This window comes from Drosophila biarmipes, unplaced genomic scaffold (genome assembly GCF_025231255.1).
Source record: "Drosophila biarmipes strain raj3 unplaced genomic scaffold, RU_DBia_V1.1 ptg000023l, whole genome shotgun sequence".
Classification (NCBI taxonomy): domain Eukaryota; kingdom Metazoa; phylum Arthropoda; class Insecta; order Diptera; family Drosophilidae; genus Drosophila; species Drosophila biarmipes.
Genome location: NW_026114540.1, coordinates 549,613 through 564,629, shown reverse-complemented (window position 1 = coordinate 564,629; position 15,017 = coordinate 549,613). Strand labels below are relative to the sequence as shown.

The 15,017-nt window shown below is 37.2% G+C and overlaps 1 protein-coding gene and 1 pseudogene across 7 annotated transcripts in view; both read left to right on the top strand.

Annotated features, from left to right (window-relative positions):
• Positions 1-15,017, top strand: part of LOC108033085 (vacuolar protein sorting-associated protein 41 homolog) — a 94,189-nt gene that overhangs the window by 76,238 nt on the left and 2,934 nt on the right. For 2 of the 7 annotated variants that reach the window (XM_050890365.1, XM_050890364.1), the window contains 6 exons: positions 2,803-2,904; positions 2,962-3,363; positions 3,412-3,598; positions 3,866-4,105; positions 4,159-4,285; positions 4,351-4,886. In XM_050890365.1, coding sequence (XP_050746322.1) covers positions 2,803-2,904; positions 2,962-3,363; positions 3,412-3,598; positions 3,866-4,105; positions 4,159-4,285; positions 4,351-4,733 — 1,441 coding nt within the window. In that variant the 3' untranslated portion in view covers positions 4,734-4,886. Of the gene's footprint in view, positions 1-2,802; positions 2,905-2,961; positions 3,364-3,411; positions 3,599-3,865; positions 4,106-4,158; positions 4,286-4,350; positions 4,887-15,017 lie in introns of those variants that run through there. The other 5 variants (XM_044091416.2, XR_007765669.1, XR_007765667.1 and 2 more) reach the window with 5 other exon arrangements.
• On the top strand, positions 6,797-12,316 carry LOC122817982 (vacuolar protein sorting-associated protein 41 homolog; annotated as a pseudogene).

Here is a 15,017-nt window from a genome sequence, read left to right as displayed (position 1 = left end):
GCCCTTTCGCGTTCTATGTAATAACTATAACAATTTTTATTTCAACTTCTATCCCGGTATTAAAAACTAATATTTTAACTCATTTTTTGCATTCTTGTGCCTTTTATTTTCATTTGTGTCCCTTCTCTATTTGTTTTATGTATCTTCCTCGCGAACTCGCATTTTTTTCCCAAATTGATAACAGAGGCCCCGCGCGTAACAAGCACGTTCTTGGTGTCGTTGGGCCACTTGTTTGTACTGTTCAAAGTGCATCAACGTCTGCAGAACCTTATTAATGTCAAATCGCAATCTGAAGCAAAAAAAAATCATTCTACCTTCGCGAACAATAGTAGCTAAAATTCTTCAGTAAGCCACAACATACTACAGACTACGCCGAATTCAGAAATGTTTTAGGTTTGTTTTTAATAAGGTGGCTTACAATGGCTTAAAAAGGAAACGTCAAGAACAGCCAAACAAGTCTAGTTATAGTAAAACGGCATTAGCAGTATCGCGAGCTGTCGAAGAACACAAATTGAAATATCACTTTTGCAAGACAGATGACCTTTTCCTTCAACGTTGTACTTCCTTCCTTAATATATTGGTAAAAGCTCGGTTCAAATTTACAAAGAGTGCTCCTCTTTGCCTTAATTCTTGATCAGGATTACTAGCCGAGTCGAACTAGCCATGTCCGTCTGTCCGTCCGTATACGCGCTGAGATCTCGGAAACTATAAGAGCTAGACCAGTTAAACTTGGCATGCAGATGACTGGGCTTCCTACGCAGCGCAAGTTTTCAGCGAGGTGCCCACGCCAAAAAAAAGTGTCACGCCCACTTTAACGCCCACCAACTACCCAAAACTGTATTGACCACAATTGCCATGCTATTGCTGACATTCTGATCGGCTCTGACATGTTTCGAATGACGAATATGTCACAAGCACTGAGACTCAACCTTACAAAAGGCTGTTTTTGGCTGGGTAACGTCGAGAAACTGTATAGAAAAATGTATTGAAATGAATTATTGCATGAGGGCACATAGGTTTCTATGTTTAGTTGATCATATCGCGTGAAACCCTCAAGACTCTACAAATTTATCGTCTAAGTACGTACGGTATGGTGAATGATCTAATTTTTATTTTTATCTATGGACTCGACCCATAGGCTATTTAATCAGCACTTGGCTGCAATCCCTGGAAGGACAAATCAAAATGTTTATAAACAGCCATTCCCAGAAATTGCTGAAAACTCTTTTTCCTATACAAAGAGAAACAACACTCATATTTCGTTTCATTTAAGGAAGACCTGCAAACTGTGTGTGTTTTATCAGATACAGAACTCAGGTTTTCGGTTTTTATCATCGCGCAAGCTGTTCTTCGTGAGTCGTTTAAAGTCGCAATCAATAAATTAAAAAAAAATAGTCCATTACCCATTTTATACCAAATGCTCAGCCCATTTATCAGCAGTAAAACTTTTGAAAATCACTCTTTACCCTTGGTGCGAATGGGCGGTCGACTAGCGCACTTGGTTCGAGAACGCAGTGCCCGATTGCCGATGTTAATTCCTAAAGAATTCGTTTTGTTAAATAATATATTGATAATTTTTACTACGCCAATTGTCACGCAGAACTTCGCGCTTTAGTCGGCTTGCTTCGGCAGATAATTTGGTTGATCAATGCACTACGCGAGTGCAGTTTTGTTGTTCGACGATGTACGCACTGTTTCCAGTGTAAACCACCATTAATGTCCCAAATAATAGAAGGCCTGCCATTTGACTGCTTAGTAGATCAGATCGTTTCAGGGTACCTCTAAAAAATTATGGCGCAGAACTTACATATTACTCCTCAAAAGCGGATCACTTAGAGCTGCTGAGGCACCTCATATCTGACTGGTTTACCAGACTTGTTAAGCTGCGTGACCCGCTAGAACAACTTGATTGCGCATCCCCACTTTGGGGAGGAACAACGCTCGCTGCTTTACCCCCAGAATCCTAAAAAGCTGGAAGATCATATCAGCCAGTAAAAAAGGTTCGTTATGAATTTATTATTTCTTTGTTCGTTGCGATGACTGCGCGCAGGGGCGTAGCACAGCTGATATATCGCTAAAAATCTACCCCAAAAAGTCTGCAAGCAACGTTCATACTAAAGACCATACAAAACACTACATACTAAAATAATAAAATAATACAAAAATGGGTTGGTGGTTAGATCTTGAAACATTCTCGGAAGGCATAGCAATTTATCGAAAACAAAACATAATGTTGCTGAGACGTACACTATGTTTTTGCTCGTGTTTCATTGCTTGAATTTGAATTTTTACAAAGTATGGCTAATAATGACATATGAACACCAAACAAAAATGTTCCGGCAAGTATAAATTTATGGCGGTTGGTTGACTTTTTCGTATAAATAACCATATATCATTCATCAGGATCTCTTTTCGAGTCAACCCCTCTGCCTGTCTGTCTATTCTTATGAACCGTGGAATATTGGACTCTAAAAAATCTAGCTACAAATTTTGGATTAAGCATATTAAGGATCTCCAGTTGTTTTTACCTTCTTGGCACGTTTCCTCTAACTTATTAACTTTATTATTAGTCAATAAGTGCTAAATACTAACAAAGTAAAATACGCTTTGACATGTCGGGTTCGTTTCAGTCCGTTAGGCGCAACTTTGATATATAGAAATACTTGACTTGACTTTAACATTTTCCTTGTTTTCTTTCCTTGTTGGTACTTTCATATTATTTTTGGACTTTCTTGAATATTTGCTATAAACTTGTATATTATACAAGTCTTGTATATTAGGCAAGTCACTAAAACATCGAAGAGCTCTCCTTTTTATTTCCTTTAATTTAAACAGTAAATTCGAGGAGGCAATAGAACTGCTTGCCACTCATGGCGGTAGCGTTCCCGTTCACTCCATAACCAGGTAAGTTAAAAACTTTAATGCTTGGATTCGTTTAAATAAATTACTACTATTGTCTAGACTTTACATTAGCCATTTATTGGCGCTCAAGCAATATGAGGACGCTGCAAAACTGTGCCTGCGAATGCTGGGGAAAAATAAAGTCCTTTGGGAAGAAGAAATTTTTAAATTTGTAAAATGTCAGCAGCTACGCACCGTTAGTGCTTATCTGCCGACATCCGACGAATGCCAACTCGATCCTCACGTGTACGAGATGGTTTTGTACGAATTTCTAAAGTTCGATGTAAGCGGATTTCTAAATCTTATTAAGGAATGGCCATCTCACCTGTACGACGGCCTGGCTGTTATTAACGCCATACACGATAACTTTCGTAAGCAACACGCTGATCATTTGCTCGAATCCTTGGCTCTTCTATATTCATATCAGGGTGATTTCGAAAGCGCCCTTCGAATGTATCTAAAGTTAGTATTTAAATCGCTTTTAAGAACGGACTGACAAAATATTTATAGGTTACAGAACAAGGATGTCTTTCAATTAATACGCCGCTATGAACTTTACGATGCCATTCCAAAATTAATTATACCATTAGTTCAATTGGATCGTGAACGTGCCTTTGAAATACTTCTAGATAAGAACAAGATAAAGCCAGCAGTCGTTGTCCATCAGCTGGAGCACACTCCAGAGTATCTATACTGGGTAAAAGACTTACGTGACATGTTATAAATACACTATATTTATATCCGTTATTCGTAGTAAAAGAAAGAATGTAACAAGTAAAATTAAGCGTTTGCGATCCAATTAAATACAAATATTTTTATTCTGAGTTCCGAAATAATATAGTACAGCATCGAAAACGGTTGCTTTGCTGCATGCATATTTGATCTCTATTACAATCCCTTTTGCTGAGTAGCGGGTATCTAATAGTCGAGGACTCGTTAAAGCGTTCCTTTGTCTTTTTTTCAGTATTTGGACTCTTTGCAAAAAGTGGATACCAATAATGCATATCAAAGTAAATTGGTTTCCTTGTATGCGAAGTATGATCGAAACCAACTTTTGCCATTTCTTATGCGTTCAAAGGAATACGTAATTCTGGAGGCGTTGACCATATGCAAACAAGAAGGGTATTATCCAGAGATTGTCTACTTACTTGGTTGCATGGGCGGAGTGGAAGCGGCCGAAGCATTAAATATTATTATTCATAGAGTAAGAAAACTTAAAGCGAAACGTTTTTAAAATACATAATTTAAATTTCGCAGATTAATGACATAGAAATGGCTATCGAGTTTTGCAAGGAACATGATGACAACGACTTATGGCATCAGCTTATCAATGAAACTACCGAACAACCCGAAATTGTAGCCAAAGTCTTAGACGGCATTGTGGGTAAGAAGCATGATAAAGTATAAATAATATTATCAGAATAATAAAAAAAGTCCTTATTACTTTAGACTATGTGAACCCCGCCGTGGTTGTTAGCCAAATTAAATTGGGCCGGACAATTCCGAACCTGCGAAAATCGCTTATTAAAATGCTGTGGCACTACAATCTCCAAGAGCAAACATTATCTTTCGCCCATAAGATTCAACTGGAAGACTATTTTGATACCCATTCCGAGGTGGTTACACTGCACAGACGTGGTCAGCAAGTATTCTGCGAAAAACTATGCCTTTTATGTCAACGCCCAGTAATAATGAAAAATACTGCTTATAATTGTATCATCGGATTTAAGTGTGGCCACGTGTTCCATAAGTTGTGCATACAAGGCATTCCTGCCGACAAACGCTGCAAAGAGTGTAAACAGTGGGCCAACGATCTAGATTTGGAAGAATAAGTTTAAAGTGACATCACAGCAGTTTTCTCCTTGCTTGGTTACTAACCATTTGTCTTTGTAATGTATTTAGCGTTCTGTGTTATGATCACGTCTTGTGTAGGTACCATTACAGAAAATTTCTGAAAATAAACTAAAATAGAACAAAAAAGAAAATATTTTATACACTTTATGGTCGTATCGTTTTTATACCCTTGCAGAGGGTATTATGATTTTAGCCACAAGTTTGGGACGCAGTGAAGGAGACGTTTCCAACCTCCTACACTTGGAAAAAACTTTTTTTAATTTTTCTGAATTCCAATTTTAATTTTCCCAAAATCGGAGGACTTATATGCTGCTATAGGATAAATCGCAAAACTGGTGGAAGAGTAGGGTATAACGATTTCAGAAAGTTCAGAAGTTTGCAACGCATTGAAGGACACGACCCCATAAACTATATATATTCCTGATCAGCGTCACTAGACGAGTCGATCTAGCCATGTCCGTCTGGCCGTCTTTTTGTCCGTTTCTACTCAATCTAGTCTCTCAGTTTTAAAGCTATCGGGCTGAAATTTTCCAAAAGTCTTATTTTTATTGCATGGACCAGTCGGATCGGAAAACTATATCTTATAGCTCCCATAGGAACTATCGGGGAAAAAATTAAACACAATTATATTTTCGGTGTTTTTTAACATATAACCTTCTTGCTTGGAAATAAAATTTTTTATTAGTTCTGAATTTCAAATTACATTTTATCAAAATCGGACGACTATATCTTATAGCAGCCATAGGAACGACGGGAAAATAGTGGTAAAATAATATTAAAAAAATTATATCTGCGCTGTTTTTTTTTTTACCATATAACCTCCTACGCTTGGAAATAACAGGAATTTCGAAATCAATTTTATCAAAATCAGACGACTATATCATAAAGCTACCAAAGAAACGATCGGGAAATTAGTTGGAAAATATGAAAAAATTGTATCTTTCGTGCTTTTTAACATATAACCTTCTAAGCTTTAAAATAAGATTTTTAAAATTTTTAAGAATTTCCAGTTCAATTTATTAACATTCGGACTACTCTAACATATAGATGTCAAAAAATGGTCTAAAAAAAGAATGAAATAATTTATTTTTAATATCAATGAAGTCATCAACAATCCTTAAAAATTTTACATGGTGTTTATATAGTTGATTATTTCTTACGAGTATAACTGCAATGGTATACAAACTTCGGCTTGCCGAAGCTAACTTCCTTTCTTGTTTTTTTTATAAACCATATATGACACACGTGGCTAGTTTAACCGAAAAATAATTTAAGAGACTCCTAATTGTTTTTGGGTGTAAATTACTTAGATACAATGCGAATAACAAGGAAATCGAAAACCAAAAATTTTAAGAAGCAGCTGTGACGAAAATGTAATATATAATTTACTAAAACATACACTTTCTATATTTTTTACATACGCCACGCTGCAACTCAATATGATTGTTCGATATAAATTAGCTATAACATTGAAAGGAGGGCCCTATCCGATTTGCTAGTGTTTTCGGCAGCGACAAATTGATACTCCAAACTCCACGTTATCCACGTTACGGCGGATCGAGTTGCATAGACCCAAAAAAAAGTGACAAATCGGTTGGAGGTAACCGTAACTTTTATGAATTTTAAGAAATATTGCTAAACAAATCCTCAAAAATTGCTTTGGTGCCAACAATAGCAAGATTATTACTCGAACATACTCAAGTCTGTGGCTTCTACAATTTAAAGTTTAAAAAAATAATTTCAACTGTAATGCACAATGCACAATTCATCTAAAAAAAAATGACACGCCCAATGTAACGCTTAGAAATCGCGCAGAACTGTTGCGCTTTTGAAGTTCATGGTAGAAAAAGTTTTAACTGAAAAGTAGTGGATCTCGTAAAAACAAGTAAACAAGTTTACCACGCCCACATTATACCCACAACGTTGTTACGCGTAAAAGCTAAGGTCTCTCGTCTCGTCTCTCTGCGGCTGAGGTCGCTGGCGATTTCCCGCTCGTTGAATACCGAATACCATCTGCTCAGGCCTAGTGAGGATCTGTGATATGGCTTGTCTCTCCTGGCCTCTGCTGGATGTCTCCGGTGTAGTGCTCACTGTCCTCCGCGAGGAGTCCCGGTTGCCTTCTTCCGTTGGCCTTCGTGTGCTGGTCTGCTTAGTTGGTCAGTCTTCTTACCTCTTGGTCACTAAAATATTTTATTCTATTTTTTATGTCGGTCTCTACGCTATAAAGGTGGGAAAAAGGTTTTATTCAACCTATAAAGCTTTGGACTATTCATTTTATTTAAACTGCGAGCTTCTCCCATCAGAAAATTTAAATATACGTTCAAGCTTGTTTCTCGGGCATTTTTAAAAGTTTTTTTAAAAGCAGACTACATCAAATTTATTGTGGCTCAAATGTTTGCTTTTGAGCGTGTGTGTTTTGGATTTCCTTTTGAGAAAATAGTCCGTAACTTTCGACGCAATCAATTTCGATGACTACTTCTCTTAACTTCATATTACCTTTCTTAGCATTAAAATAGTATTATATAAAAGTGGATTTTAAGCTAAGGTAGAAGCGCCTTAAACTCATCGAACACAACCGAAAAAAGGTGCTGTTGTCTCTTCTCACATTATATAATTGATCGTTCCCTAGTATATAAGAATCGTTCAGCTAGCAACGAACAGTTCTACGTCGGTATACCTCAATCTCCCAAGCATCTCTTAGCAAACTGTCTCCATCGCTTGTTGTCAATCAGGTAACCCAACAGTACCTTAGCGCCTAACTTAATCAACCCTTACCCCAATAAATGATCTTACCGGCATCGAATGGTCTTACCCGCAAGAGCCCTCGTCAAGATTTGAAGTCAGGCAGGAGACAAACTGTGTGCTAACTTTGCTGTCCAGACGACTATTGGTCTCGACTGGACTCCTTTAAAGAGGCAGTTGAATGCATACTTCTACCATATATATCAAGATATCCTCCAGCAGATACAGAAAATTTCGTCTAGATGGATTCCGATTCATGTATTCCTACCAGACCCCAAACTTTTATCCCTAAACCGTCGACATGGTGGTCAGCTCTGACTTGTTTCGAAGGTTGAATATGTCAAAAGCGCGGTCAAATGGGCGGTCGACTAGCGCACTTGGTTCTAGAACGCAGAGCACGACTGCCGATATTAATGCCTAAAGGGGATCGTTTTGTTAAATAATATATTGATAATTTTTACTACGCCAATTGTCACGCAGAACTTCGCGCTCTAGTCGGCTTGCTTCGGCAGATAATTTGGTTGATCAATGCACTACGCGAGTGCAGTTTTGTTGTAAACCACCATTAATGTCCCAAATAATAGAAGGCCTGCCATTTGACTGTGTCAGAGTCAGTTGACCCTTTATAATAAGCTTAGTAGATCAGATCGTTTCATGGTACCTCTAAAAAAATTATGGCGCAGAACTTACATATTACTCCTCAAAAGCGGCTCACTTAGAGCTGCTGAGGCACCTCATATCTGACTGGTTTACCAGACTTGTTAAGCTGCGTGACCCGCTAGAACAACTTGATTGCGCATCCCCACTTTGGGGAGGAACAACGCTCGCTGCTTTACCCCCAGAATCCTAAAAAGCTGGAAGATCATATCAGCCAGTAAAAAAGGTTCGTTATGAATTTATTATTTCTTTGTTCGTTGCGATGACTGCGCGCAGGGGCGTAGCACAGCTGATATATCGCTAAAAATCTACCCCAAAAAGTCTGCAAGCAACGTTCATACTAAAGACCATACAAAACACTACATACTAAAATAATAAAATAATACAAAAATGGGTTGGTGGTTAGATCTTGAAACATTCTCGGAAGGCATAGCAATTTATCGAAAACAAAACATAATGTTGCTGAGACGTACACTATGTTTTTGCTCGTGTTTCATTGCTTGAATTTGAATTTTTACAAAGTATGGCTAATAATGACATATGAACACCAAACAAAAATGTTCCGGCAAGTATAAATTTATGGCGGTTGGTTGACTTTTTCGTATAAATAACCATATATCATTCATCAGGATCTCTTCTCGAGTCAACCCCTCTGCCTGTCTGTCTATTCTTATGAACCGTGGAATATTGGACTCTAAAAAATCTAGCTACAAATTTTGGATTAAGCATATAAAGCATCTCCAGTTGATTTTACCTTATTGGCACATTTATTGTATGCTGCGTGCACCGATTCAACGCGGGCAGTGTTTGGTCATTTCGTTATGAATTTATTAATTCTTTGTTCGTTGCGAAGCCTGCGCGCAGGGGCGTAGCACAGCTGATATCGCTAAAAATGTACCCCAACAAGTCAGCAAGCGACGTTCATACTAAAGACCACACAAAACACTACATACTAAAATAATAAAAAAATGGGTTGGTGATTAGATCTTGAAACATTCTCAGAAGGCATAGCAATTTATCGAAAACAAAACATAATGTTGCTGAATTTGAATTTTTACAGAGTATGGCTGATAATAACATATGAACACCAAACAAAAATGTTCCGGCAAGTATAAATTTATGGCGGTTGGTTGACTTTTTCGTATAAATAACCATATATCATTCATCAGGATCACTTTTCGAGTCAACCCCTCTGCCTGTCTGTCTATTCTTATGAACCGTGGAATATTGGACTCTAAAAAATCTAGCTACAAATTTTGGATTAAGCATATAAAGCATCTCCAGTTGATTTTACCTTACTGGCACATTTATTGTATGCTGCGTGCACCGATTCAACGCGGGCAGTGTTTGGTCATTTCGTTATGAATTTATTAATTCTTTGTTCGTTGCGAAGCCTGCGCGCAGGGTCGTAGCACAGCTGATATCGCTAAAAATGTACCCCAACAAGTCAGCAAGCGACGTTCATACTAAAGACCATACAAAACACTACATACTAAAATAATAAAATAATAAAAAAATGGGTTGGTGGTTAGATCTTGAAACATTCTCAGAAGGCATAGCAATTTATCGAAAACAAAACATAATGTTGCTGAGACGTACACTATGTGTTGCTCGTGTTTCATTGCTTGAATTTGAATTTTTGCAAAGTATGGCTAATAATGACATATAAATAACCATATATCATTCATCAGGATCTCATTTCGAGTCAACCCCTCTGCCTGTCTGTCTATTCTTATGAACCGTGGAATATTGGACTCTAAAAAATCTAGCTACAAATTTTGCATTAAGCATATTAAGGATCTCCAGTTGTTTTTACCTTCTTGGCACGTTTCCTCTAACTTATTAACTTTATTATTAGTCAATAAGTGCTAAATACTAACAAAGTAAAATACGCTTTGACATGTCGGGTTCGTTTCAGTCCGTTAGGCGCAGCTTTGATATATAGAAATACTTGACTTGACTTTAACATTTTCCTTGTTTTCTTTCCTTGTTGGTACTTTCATATTATTTTTGGACTTTCTTGAATATTTGCTATAAACTTGTATATTATCGGCAAGTCACTAAAACATCGAAGAGCTCTCCTTTTTATTTCCTTTAATTTAAACAGTAAATTCGAGGAGGCAATAGAACTGCTTGCCACTCATGGCGGTAGCGTTCCCGTTCACTCCATAACCAGGTAAGTTAAAAACTTTAATGCTTGGATTCGTTTAAATAAATTACTACTATTGTCTAGACTTTACATTAGCCATTTATTGGCGCTCAAGTAGGAGGACGCTGCAAAACTGTGCCTGCGAATGCTGGGGAAAAATAAAGTCCTTTGGGAAGAAGAAATTTTTAAATTTGTAAAATGTCAGCAGCTACGCACCGTTAGTGCTTATCTGCCGACATCCGACGAATGCCAACTCGATCCTCACGTGTATGAGATGGTTTTGTACGAATTTCTAAAGTTCGATGTAAGCGGATTTCTAAATCTTGTTAAGGAATGGCCATCTCACCTGTACGACGGCCTGGCTGTTATTAACGCCATACACGATAACTTTCGTAAGCAACACGCTGATTTGCTCGATTTGCTCGAATCCTTGGCTCTTCTATATTCATATCAGGGTGATTTCGAAAGCGCCCTTCGAATGTATCTAAAGTTAGTATTTAAATCGCTTTTAAGAACGGACTGACAAAATATTTATAGGTTACAGAACAAGGATGTCTTTCAATTAATACGCCGCTATGAACTTTACGATGCCATTCCAAAATTAATTATACCATTAGTTCAATTGGATCGTGAACGTGCCTTTGAAATACTTCTAGATAAGAACAAGATAAAGCCAGCAGTCGTTGTCCATCAGCTGGAGCACACTCCAGAGTATCTATACTGGGTAAAAGACTTACGTGACATGTTATAAATACACTATATTTATATCCGTTATTCGTAGTAAAAGAAAGAATGTAACAAGTAAAATTAAGCGTTTGCGATCCAATTAAATACAAATATTTTTATTCTGAGTTCCGAAATAATATAGTACAGCATCGAAAACGGTTGCTTTGCTGCATGCATATTTGATCTCTATTACAATCCCTTTTGCTGAGTAGCGGGTATCTAATAGTCGAGGACTCGTTAAAGCGTTCCTTTGTCTTTTTTTCAGTATTTGGACTCTTTGCAAAAAGTGGATACCAATAATGCATATCAAAGTAAACTGGTTTCTATGTATGCGAAGTATGATCGAAACCAACTTTTGCCATTTCTTATGCGTTCAGAGGAATACGTGATTCTGGAGGCGTTGACCATATGCAAACAAGAAGGGTATTATCCAGAGATTGTCTACTTACTTGGTTGCATGGGCGGAGTGGAAGCGGCCAAAGCATTAAATATTATTATTCATAGAGTAAGAAAACTTAAAGCGAAACGTTTTTAAAATACATAATTTAAATTTCGCAGATTAATGACATAGAAATGGCTATCGAGTTTTGCAAGGAACATGATGACAACGACTTATGGCATCAGCTTATCAATGAAACTACCGAACAACCCGAAATTGTAGCCAAAGTCTTAGACGGCATTGTGGGTAAGAAGCATGATAAAGTATAAATAATATTTTCAGAATAATAAAAAAAGTCCTTATTACTTTAGACTATGTGAACCCCGCCGTGGTTGTTAGCCAAATTAAATTGGGCCGGACAATTCCGAACCTGCGAAAATCGCTTATTAAAATGCTGTGGCACTACAATCTCCAAGAGCAAACATTATCTTTCGCCCATAAGATTCAACTGGAAGACTATTTTGATACCCATTCCGAGGTGGTTACACTGCACAGACGTGGTCAGCAAGTATTCTGCGAAAAACTATGCCTTTTATGTCAACGCCCAGTAATAATGAAAAGTACTGCTTATAATTGTATCATCGGATTTAGGTGTGGCCACGTGTTCCATAAGTTGTGCATACAAGGCATTCCTGCCGACAAACGCTGCAAAGAGTGTAAACAGTGGGCCAACGATCTAGATTTGGAAGAATAAGTTTAAAGTGACATCACAGCAGTTTTCTCCTTGCTTGGTTACTAACCATTTGTCTTTGTAATGTATTTAGCGTTCTGTGTTATGATCACGTCTTGTGTAGGTACCATTACAGAAAATTTCTGAAAATAAACTAAAATAGAACATAAAAAGAAAATATTTTATACACTTTATGGTCGTATCGTTTTTATACCCTTGCAGAGGGTATTATGATTTTAGCCACAAGTTTGGGACGCAGTGAAGGAGACGTTTCCAACCTCCTACACTTGGAAAAAACTTTTTTTAATTTTTCTGAATTCCAATTTTAATTTTCCCAAAATCGGAGGACTTATAAGCTGCTATAGGATAAATCGCAAAACTGGTGGAAGAGTAGGGTATAACGATTTCAGAAAGTTCAGAAGTTTGCAACGCATTGAAGGACACGACCCCATAAACTATATATATTCCTGATCAGCGTCACTAGACGAGTCGATCTAGCCATGTCCGTGTGGCCGTCTTTTTGTCCGTTTCTACTCAATCTAGTCTCTCAGTTTTAAAGCTATCGGATCGGAAAACTATATCTTATAGCTCCCATAGGAACTATCGGGGAAAAAATTAAACACAATTATATTTTCGGTGTTTTTTAACATATAACCTTCTATGCTTGGAAATAAAATTTTTTATTAGTTCTGAATTTCAAATTACATTTTATCAAAATCGGACGACTATATCATATAGCTGCCATAGGAACGACGGGAAAATTAGTGGTAAAATAATATTAAAAAAATTATATCTGCAGTGTTTTGTTTTACCATATAACCTCCTACGCTTGGAAATAACAGGAATTTCGAAATCAATTTTATCAAAATCAGACGACTATATCATAAAGCTACCAAAGAAACGATCGGGAAATTAGTTGGAAAATATGAAAAAATTGTATCTTTCGTGCTTTTTAACATATAACCTTCTAAGCTTTAAAATAAGATTTTTAAAATTTTTAAGAATTTCCAGTTCAATTTATTAACATTCGGACTACTCTAACATATAGATGTCAAAAAATGGTCTAAAAAAAGAATGAAATAATTTATTTTTAATATCAATGAATTCATCAACAATCCTTAAAAATTTTACATGGTTGATTATTTCTTACGAGTATAACTGCAATGGTATACAAACTTCGGCTTGCCGAAGCTAACTTCCTTTCTTGTTTTTTTTATAAACCATATATGACACACGTGGCTAGTTTAACCGAAAAATAATTTAAGAGACTCCTAATTGTTTTTGGGTGTAATTTACTTAGATACAATGCGAATAACAAGGAAATCATCACCAAAAATTTTAAGAAGCAGCTGTGACGAAAATGTAATATATGATTTACTAAAACATACACTTTCTATATTTTTTACATACGCCACGCTGCAACTCAATATGATTGTTCGATATAAATTAGCTATAACATTGAAAGGAGGGCCCTATCCGATTTGCTAGTGTTTTCGGCAGCGACAAATTGATACTCCAAACTCCACGTTATCCACGTTACGGCGGATCGAGTTGCATAGACCCAAAAAAAAGTGACAAATCGGTTGGAGGTAACCGTAACTTTTATGAATTTTAAGAAATATTGCTAAACAAATCCTCAAAAATTGCTTTGGTGCCAACAATAGCAAGATTATTACTCGAACATACTCAAGTCTGTGGCTTCTACAATTTAAAGTTTAAAAAAATAATTTCAACTGTAATGCACAATGCACAATTCATCTAAAAGAAAATGACACGCCCAATGTAACGCTTAGAAATCGCGCAGAACTGTTGCGCTTTTGAAGTTCATGGTAGAAAAAGTTTTAACTGAAAAGTAGTGGATCTCGTAAAAACAAGTAAACAAGTTTACCACGCCCACATTATACCCACAACGTTGTTACGCGTAAAAGCTAAGGTCTCTCGTCTCGTCTCTCTGCGGCTGAGGTCGCTGGCGATTTCCCGCTCGTTGAATACCGAATACCATCTGCTCAGGCCTAGTGAGGATCTGTGATATGGCTTGTCTCTCCTGGCCTCTGCTGGATGTCTCCGGTGTAGTGCTCACTGTCCTCCGCGAGGAGTCCCGGTTGCCTTCTTCCGTTGGCCTTCGTGTGCTGGTCTGCTTAGTTGGTCAGTCTTCTTACCTCTTGGTCACTAAAATATTTTATTCTATTTTTTATGTCGGTCTCTACGCTATAAAGGTGGGAAAAAGGTTTTATTCAACCTATAAAGCTTTGGACTATTCATTTTATTTAAACTGCGAGCTTCTCCCATCAGAAAATTTAAATATACGTTCAAGCTTGTTTCTCGGGCATTTTTAAAAGTTTTTTTAAAAGCAGACTACATCAAATTTATTGTGGCTCAAATGTTTGCTTTTGTGCGTGTGTGTTTTGGATTTCCTTTTGAGAAAATAGTCCGTAACTTTCGACGCAATCAATTTCGATGATTTCTTCTCTTAACTTCATATTACCTTTCTTAGCATTAAAATAGTATTATATAAAAGTGGATTTTAAGCTAAGGTAGAAGCGCCTTAAACTCATCGAACACAACCGAAAAAAGGTGCTGTTGTCTCTTCTCACATTATATAATTGATCGTTCCCTAGTATATAAGAATCGTTCAGCTAGCAACGAACAGTTCTACGTCGGTATACCTCAATCTCCCAAGCATCTCTTAGCAAACTGTCTCCATCGCTTGTTGTCAATCAGGTAACCCAACAGTACCTTAGCGCCTAACTTAATCAACCCTTACCCCAATAAATGATCTTACCGGCATCGAATGGTCTTACCCGCAAGAGCTCTCATCAAGATTTGAAGTCAGGCAGGAGACAAACTGTGTGCTAACTTTGCTGTCCAGACGACTATTG